The sequence below is a fragment of the Belonocnema kinseyi genome, chromosome 10 (assembly GCF_010883055.1).
Source record: "Belonocnema kinseyi isolate 2016_QV_RU_SX_M_011 chromosome 10, B_treatae_v1, whole genome shotgun sequence".
Classification (NCBI taxonomy): domain Eukaryota; kingdom Metazoa; phylum Arthropoda; class Insecta; order Hymenoptera; family Cynipidae; genus Belonocnema; species Belonocnema kinseyi.
In genome coordinates this window covers 786,218-795,529 of record NC_046666.1, presented here as the reverse complement: position 1 = coordinate 795,529, position 9,312 = coordinate 786,218, and the positions used below count along the sequence as shown (strand labels likewise).

Sequence of the window (9,312 nt, the reverse complement as noted above, 5' to 3'; positions counted from 1 at the left end):
AGTTAAATTAAATTAATTAAATTGTTAAATTTTCAAGCCAAAAAGACGAAAACTTTACCAAACAGTTGAATTTTTAATCAGAAAATGTGAATTTTTAATCAAAAAAATCATTTTCATCCCAATAGTTAAATTGTTAGATTGTTAAATTAAATTAAAATAAATTAAATTAATAAATTAAAAAATAAGTTAAATTAAATTAATTAAATTAATTGAAATGTTAAATTTTTAAGCCAGAAACACGAATCCTTTACCAAACAGTTGAATTTTTAAACAGAAAGTGTGAATTTTTAAATTGTTAAATTAATTAAATAAATTAAATTAATAAATTAAAAAATAAGTTAATTTAAATAAAATAAATTGTTAAATTGTCAAATTTTCAAGCCAAAAAGACGAATCCTTTACGAAATAGTTGAATTTTTAATCAAAAAAATCATTTTCTTCCAAACAGTTAAATTGTTAGATTGTTAAATTAATTAAATTAAAATAAATTAAATAAATTATATAAATTAATAAATTAAAAAAGAAGTTAAATTAAATTAATTAAATTGTTAAATTTTCAAGCCAAAAAGACGAAAACTTTACCAAACAGTTGAATTTTTAATCAGAAAATGTGAATTTTTAATCAAGATGCTCATTTTCATCCAAATAGTTTAATTCTTAAATTAATTATATTTAAGTAAATTAAATTAATAAATTATAAAGTAAGTTAAATGAAATTAATTAAATTAATTGAATTGTTAAATTTTCAAGCCAGAAAGACGAATCGTTTACCGAACAGTTGAATTTTTAATCAAAAAAATCATTTTCATCCAAATAGTTAAATCGTTAGATTTTTAAATTAATAAATTAAAAAGAAGTTAAATTAAATTGTTAAATTTTCAAGCCAAAAAGACGAATCCTTTACGAAACAGTTGAATTTTTAATCAGATAATGTGAATTTTTTAATAACAAAATCATTTTCATCCAAATAGTTAAATTCTTAAATTAATTAAATTAAAATAAATTAAATAAAATATATAAATTAATAAATTAAAAAATAAGTTAAATTAAATTAATTAAATTGTTACATTTTCAAGCCAAACAGACGAAAACTTTACCAAACAGTTGAATTTTTAATCACAAAATGTGAATTATTAATCAAATAGTTCATTTTTATCCAAATAGTTGAAGTTTCAACCGAAATAATAAAACTTGTGATTCAAAAAGAAAAAATATTCAACAAAACAGTTGAATTTTCAAGCCCAAACCACTAATTTTTTACAAAGAAGTTAAATTTTCACTTAGAAAATATAAATTTTAAACAAAAAAACCATCAATTCCGAACCAATAATTAAATAGTTAAACTTTCAGTTAAAAAATGATTAGATTTCAGAAATTTAAATGAAATTATTGTTTAAGTTGAAAAAAATCCAGAATAAATGAAAAACTTTGAAATATCTTAGATTTTAGCTTCCTAATTTTCACCGTAATAAAGTGAAAAATGTTTTGTTAAAAAAGTGAAATGAAAACTACCAAAAAACGGTTCAGCCACTTTTTTTCTTCAGCAGAGTAAAGAAAATTTGAAAACCTATTTTTTCATTAGATTTTCAAGGATTTCTAGGACTCAAAGAGCAATAACAAATTCAGGATAAATTCAGAAGATTTCAGAACAATTCAATTTACATTAAAAAGAATTCAAATGATTTGGGAAAAATATTTTTTTTTTTTCAAATTCCATTAAATTCCGTAAAACTGGATTGAATTTACAGGAATTTAAAATCAGAGAGAAAAAAACAAGGTGAAACAAAAAAAATAAAATGGATTTATTACAATTTAAAAAAACTGAATTAAGTAGAATTGAGTGAATTTAAAAGGATTGAAATAAATTAAAACGAATTACAAGGAATGTAAATTCCAATGAATGAAAAAAGAAAAAAGGATGTGAATACGAAGAAAAACTTTAAATCTTTTAAAATCTTTGAAATCCTACTAATTTTTAACACAAAAAGTGACTAATGATTACAAAACAATTTAAGATAAACTCAAAAGAATTGAAATTGTTTGAAACAATTTCAAGAATCGAAAACAATTGTATTGATTATAACCAATTTTTAGTGAATTTACTGAAATTAAAAAAAATTGAGAGTAGATGAAATTCATAAAAAAATCAAACTTAATTTAAAAAGTAGTAAATTGAAAATAAATTCAAAAACAAGGAAAAATGAATTGAATTAGGTAGAATTGAATAAATTTAGAATGAAGAATTTAAAATAAATTAATAAAAATTCAGGGCGAATTACAAAGGAATATTAAAAAATATTTAAAAATCTCTTTAAACTTTCGAAACCCTACGAAATAACTAATGTCTGGTAAAAAAATCTTGGAAATCCATAAAAATATTAAAATCCCATAAAATTAAATAAACCTCTGGAAATCCATTAAAATTGTTTAAATCTCTTTAAATACGCCTTGAAATCTTTTAAAACACTAAAATATTTCAGTTTTTGAAAACCTCAAATTACTGAAATAAATCAAACATCTGGGAATCTTTTAAAATTTCCTAAAATATTTCTAATTCTTTGATATTGAAATTATAATAAATTTTACTACGAAATTCTTGGAAATTATTCAGAAATTTAATTTTCTAACATTAAAAAAAATTAAACTGCAATCAAAAATACAGTACAATTTTCACTCAAATAATTACGTTTTTTAAAAAACAGAATTATTTTTCCTTTGGAAACAGAGGATAAAAAATCAACCTAAATTTAAAAAGCAATCAAGTTAATTGAAAGTAATTCGAAAAATTGGAAAAATAAATTTAATTGGGTAGAATTGAGTGAATTTAGAAGAATTCGAAAAAATTTAAAAGTATTTAGGATAAATTAATAAGAATAGAGGGCGAATTATCAAAGAGTTTCAAAAAATTCGTTAAAATGTTGATAATAAAATATTAAAAATAAAATATTTGAATATTTGAAATATTGATCTTCAGGATCATTAAAATTTTTTAAAAATATTAATTAAAAAAATTCAAGTGAATTAATAAAATTCAAAAGAATTCCAAATCCCTTCAAATTTTTAAAACCGTACAAAATACCTATTTTCTCAAGAATAAATTCTTAAAAGTGCACTAAAATATTATAAAATTCCGTGATATTTAAAAAAAATCGAACAATTCAAATATCCTAATCTAATACCTTCTTACATTAAAAGTTAAATTATTTTTATTTTACATAGTTTTGAAATCCTTGAAATGCTTTAAAGTTTTATATCAAAATTTTGTTAACATTTTTTTAAAAATAATTTATTGTTTTTTTTTCAGAACTTCTAAACAACTTTTAAAATTATTACAATTTTTCCTAAAATTGTAGCTAATAATTTTTTTTAATCCTGCCAAATAAACTTTTAACTTTTATAAATTGTACAGTTCAAAGATTCAGATGCAGTTCCAAAAATAAAAATCCACTTTATTATTTTCAATGCCTTACATTGAAGAATCAATCAATTAATTTAAAAATGTTCAAAATTATACCATTTTAAGCAATTTTAAATTCTAATTCCAGCTCAGAATTGGTTTAAAAATCGAAAATTCCTTGTTTAAATCCACAATTTTAATACTTTTCGAAAATTTTCAATTTCAAACAATTGTAAAAATTATAATTTTTTCGAAAATTTCCTGTTTCAATTTATAATTTACATTTTTTTCGAAAATACCTCCTTTTAACACAGAATAATGATTTTATTTAAAAAATTTAATTTTCCCTCGAGAAATTTTATTTTCCTGGATAAATTCCAATTCCAGTTCAGAATTGGTTAAAAAATGAAAATACCCTGTTTAAATCCAGAATTTTATTTCTTTAAGAAAATTCTTTATTTATTTACTTTTCCATTTCAACTAAGAATTGATTTTTTTTGTAAAATTTCCTGTTGCAATTTATAATAAATTCCAGGTCGAATTCAAAATTGGTTAAAAATCGAAAAATTCTTGTTTAAATCCGGAATTTTAATACTTTTCGAAAATTCTCCATTTCAACTAAAAATTAGAATTTTTCTTTAAAATTTCCTGTTCCAAATTATAATTTTATTTAATTTTTTTTTTAAATATCCCGTTCCAAGTGAGAATTAGATTTTTTTGAATGTCCTGTTCCAACTCGGAATTTATTTAAATTGAAAAATTCCCTTTTCTAGGAAAAATAATAATTCTTTTGGATAAATGCCAGTTTCAACTCAGAATTGGATAAAATTTAAAAATTCCCTGCTTCAACTCAGAATTAGAATTGTTTGGAAAAATGTCCTCTTCCAATTCAAAATTTTGTTCCTTTTCGAAAATTTCTAGTACAAGTTCGGAATTTTTTTTTCAATTTGAAAATTCCCGGTTCCAACTCAGAATTATTATTATTATTATTTTGGATAAATTCAAAGTTCCAAATATAAATTTGTAAGAAATTAAAAGTTCTCTGTTCAAATTAAAAGTAAAATTATTTTAATTTTAAATAGTTTAAAAACCCTTAAAATGCTTTGAAATTTTATTTCAAAATCTTGAAACATCCACATGATGTTTTACATATCTTCAAAATAATATTTTTTTTCATTCTGTCGAATTAAAGAAATTTTCTTAAAATCTTCCAAATTCACTTTTGCATTTTTTTTTAAAACGTTATAAATCTTTTTAAATATTCTCTTAAAATTAGATTATTAAAATAAAAAATCATTTTTGATCTTCCTGGGAAATGTTTTTTTATTCTTCTGAAGTCTCTAAAAATTCTTAAAAAGCTTTTAAATTTTTTGTGCGAAAAAATTATTTGAAATCATTTCGAATTTTTAATTTTTTCAAATCTTCGAAATAAAACTTCAAATCTACTCAAATTTTTTCGAAGAATAATAGGCGTTCAATTGTTATTTATACGTCAAAATTCAACAATTTAACTTACAATTATTGTATACTTTTTAAACAATTCAATTTAAAAAAATTATTAATTAATTTATATACACAGTTGATCAAATAAATTTTTTTTTCAAATCAACAATCATCGAATTTTTAATGCTTTAAGCCTTTAAAACTGAATTTTAAAATTCTTTAAATTAAAATGTACGCTTAAAAATTAAAAATCTAAAATTAAAATTTTTTAAAGTGAAAGATTTTTGAATTACGCATTCTAAACTGAATAATATAATAATTACAAAATATAAAAAATAAACTAATTATTTTTTTAAAAACCGGTTAAAATCAAAGTTAGAAGGATTTTTTTTCTAAAAATTTGTCAAAAAAAAATCGAAATATTTGTCGAAAATTGATCTTTCTTAGATGAAAATTCAAATATTTTGTAAAAAAACATGGCCTTTTTGTGCAAAAAAATTATCTTTTTAGTTGAGTATTCCACTATATGTTTAAGTTCATTTTTTTGTTTTAAGATTCGTCGTTTTAACCTAAAGTTGAAAAGTTTTAATCTTTGAAAATTCGGTTTTCTTATTTTTGTTGAAAATTGATCTTTTTCAGTTGAAAATTCATATATTTTGTAAAAAAAAAACTGGTCTTTTTGTGAAAAAAATTATCTTTTTGGTTGAAAATTCCACTATTTGGTTAAATTCATTTTTTTGATTGAAGATTCATCGTTTTATTCTCAAATTAATTGCTTTGACTGAAAATTCGTTTTTTTATCGTTGCTGAAAATATGTCTTTTTTATTAAAAATTATGCTATCTGGTTGAACTTTTTATTATTATTAAATATTCGTGCTTTTAGTTAAAAATTAATTCTTTTTGGTTAAAAATTATGTTCTTTTTTTTAGTTTAAAAATCAATTTATATCGTTCAAAATTCGTCTTAAAAAAATCTTATTAGATGAAATATACTATTTTTAGTTGAAAATTCACATAATTTATAGAACATTTTTATTTTTGTGCAGAAAATTCTACTATACGGCTAAATTATTATTTTTTTGGTTCAAAATAATTCATCTTTTTAATTTAAAATTAATTTCTTTCGTTGAAATTGATTTTTTTAGTTAAATATTCTACCATTCGGTTTATTTTTTGGTTTAGGATTCATTATTTTAGTCAAAAATGCATTTTTTTAAAATTATTTTCTCTCTTTAGATAAAAATTTATTTATTTTGTTTAAAAATCGTATTATTCTGTTGAAAATTAAAGTATTTTTGCAGAAAACTAAAAATTTTGTAGTAAATTCGCTTTTATGGCTTTAAGATTCACCAATTTTCTTGAAAATTAACTATTTTGTTAAAAAATTATATTTTCGGGTTGAAAACCTCGCTTTTCGTATTGAAAAGTCGTCTTTTTGGCTTCAAAATTCAAAATTTTTGATAAGGTTTTTTTTCTTCCACTTTTTTGTGTGAAAATTCTTATTTTTTCGTAGAAAATTAATTTTATTCCTAAAAATTAAACTATTCGAAATAAAGATCCATCATTTTAGTTAAAAAATCCATTTCGGTAGAAAATTGAACGACCTTGATGAAGACTTGTTTTTATATAAAACTGAAAATGCAAATATTCCTTTCTTGCTTGAAAATTAATCTTTTTGGTTGAAAACTTAATTATTTGATTAAAAAATTCTTTTTTTTTTTGTTACAAATTTTACTTTTTGGTTGAAATTTTATCCTTTTTAATATAAAATTGAACTATTTGGTTGAAGTCTCATCTTTCTGGTTGAAAGCTCAATTATTTTGGTACAGAATTTTTTTTCTGTGTAAAAAATGTTACTTCTTGGTTAAACATTATTATGTTTTGGTTGATGATCGAAATAAATTGTTTAAATTTTTTTTTGATTAAATTAAAATCTTTTTTGGTTAATATATCTACTATTACAAATATTGGTTAAAAATTCATCTTTTGGTTAAAATTAAAAAAAAAAACATTTTTACTTAAAAAATTATCTCTTTTTTTTAAATTAACTATTTGGTTAAAAATTCATCTATCTTATTAAAAAATGCAATATTTTTACTTGAAATATTAAGAATTTGAAGCGTTTTAAATTAAAAAGCAAGTTTTAAAAAAGCAAGAATATATTTTTCTATTTTTATTCAAAATATTAATATGTTAAGTACGCACTAAATTTTAAGTATATGAAGATAAAACAAATTTGTTAAATTATTCTTGAAATTTATGGAATCTAGGAACAAAAACAAACAAAAAAATTATTATATTTTTATATATTTACAAGGAATGCAAAAATATATTATTTATAATTCCAGGAATTGACTAGATACCCTGAAGACGTTTTTTTTTTATGAATCGACGCTCAAATTCTAATTTAAAAAAAATAAATAAATAATTTTCCAGACAATAGAGTACAATTTAGAAAAAAATTTTTTTGTTGAAAATTAAAGCCTCAATATTTAAATTATATAATAAAAATGTTGAAAAATGTAATTAATTTTTGTTATAATTAAAAATGGATACTTACTTCCGACACTACTGTACTGCTGTATACAGTCCTGTTATAAACGAAATTTTCGCAGGATGTGGTGTTCCATTTTTTGTTTTCAGTTGTCGCAAACAAATAATATTGATCCAAAGTTGTAACTGTCGAGGGAATATTTATATCATATTTTCGACATTGAGATGGTCTTTCTTTTCTCATACTAGTTTTTGAATCTACGGGATAGCTCACGTTCACGAAATCCGCCGGCAATCCGTATGTTGCATTTTCTAGTTTTTCTACAGGCAGAAGACATCTGAAATTTTTCATTTTCAATCAGATGCAAATCGTTGGTTTCAAACAAATAATATAAAAACCAACCGTCAAATACACTTTAAAAAAATAATTTAAAAGTTAAATTTCTTCAAAAAAAATGTCTTTGAAACAAAGAAAAATAATTGTTGGTTTTCTGTCAATGACAGGTTTCCTCAATTCAATTACATTTCTTTGAGTCAAAGAAAAAATTCATTGTATTTCAGTTGTAGAAAAGTTTCTTTGATTCAAAGAAAAATATCTGGCTCTTAATATATTCAAAGAAATTTCTTTGAATCAAAGAAAAATAATTGTTGGTTTTCTGTCAATGACAGGTTTCTTCAATTCAATTACATTTCTTTGAGTCAAAGAAAAAATTCATTGTATTTCAGTTGTAGAAAAGTTTATTTGATTCAAAGAAAAATATCTGGCTCTTAATATATTCAAAGAAATTTCTTTGAAACAAAGAAAAATAATTATTGGTTTTCAGTCAAAGAAAATTTTCTTTTATTCAAAGAAAAATATTTTTATTAGCTCTTCTTCAAACAAAAGGCTCTTTGATTCAAAGAAATATATTATTTGGTTCTCCGTCTAAGAAAAATTTCTTTGTACAAAAAAAAAAACATTGGCTTTCAGTCAACGAAAAGTTTCTTTAATTCAAAGAAAAATAATTATTGGTTATCAGTCAAAGAAAAGTTTCTTCGATTCCATTACATTTGAATAAAAAAAAAAGATTGGCTTTCATTCAAAGAAAAGTTTCCTTTATTCAGAGAAGAATAATTATTGGTTCTCAGTCAAAGAAAAGTTTCTTCGATTCAATTACATTTCTTTGAGTCAAAGAAAAAATTCATTGTATTTCAGTTGTAGAAAAGTTTCTTTGATTCAAAGAAAAATAATTGTTTTTCTGTCAAAGAAAGGTTTCTTCGACTCTACATTTTTTGAAAAAAATTTACTTTCAGTCAAGGAAAAATTTCTTTCATTAAATTAAACATATTCTTTGGCTCTCCGTCCCAGAAAAAATTCTTTCATTCAAAGAAAAATATTTAGATCTCCGTTAAAGAGACATATTGATTGGCTCTCAGTTAAGAAAATTTTAATGTATTCGAAGAAATTTCTTTGCAACAAAGAAAAATAATTATTGGTTTTCAGTCAAAGAAAATTTTCTTCGACCCAATTACATTTCTTTGAGTCAAAGAAAAAATTCATTGTATTTCAGTTGTAGAAAAGTTTCTTTGATTCAAAGAAAAATAATTGTTTTTCTGTCAAAGAAAGGTTTCTTCAACTCTACATTTTTTGAAGAAAAATTGACTTTCAGTCAAAGAAAAATTTCTTTCATTAAATTAAATATGTTCTTTGGCTCTCCGTCCCAGAAAATTTTCTTTCATTCAAAGAAAAATATTTGGGTCTCCGTTAAAGAGACATATTGATTGGCTCTCAGTTAAGAAAATTTTAATGTATTCGAAGAAATTTCTTTGCAACAAAGAAAAATAATGATTGGTTATCAGTCAAAGAAAAGTTTCTTCGATTCCATTACATTTGAATAAAAAAAAAAAGATTGGCTTTCATTCAAAGAAAAGTTTCCTTTATTCAAAGAAGAATAATTATTGGTTCTCAGTCAAAGAAAAGTTTCTTCGATTCAATTACA

At 21.4% G+C, this 9,312-nt stretch overlaps 2 protein-coding genes across 7 annotated transcripts in view; one reads left to right on the top strand and one right to left on the bottom strand.

The window, feature by feature from the left end:
• The window catches only part of LOC117181470 (organic cation transporter protein-like), a 104,022-nt gene that overhangs the window by 19,531 nt on the left and 75,179 nt on the right, over nucleotides 1-9,312 (bottom strand). For all 4 annotated transcript variants that reach the window (XM_033374152.1, XM_033374149.1, XM_033374153.1 and 1 more), the window contains exon 4: nucleotides 7,401-7,671. In XM_033374152.1, the coding sequence (XP_033230043.1) occupies nucleotides 7,401-7,671 (271 nt within the window). The remainder of the gene's footprint in view (nucleotides 1-7,400; nucleotides 7,672-9,312) is intronic.
• LOC117181471 (DDB1- and CUL4-associated factor 12) overlaps nucleotides 1-9,312 on the top strand; it is a 251,124-nt gene that overhangs the window by 172,352 nt on the left and 69,460 nt on the right. The gene's annotated exons all lie outside the window — the stretch shown is intronic.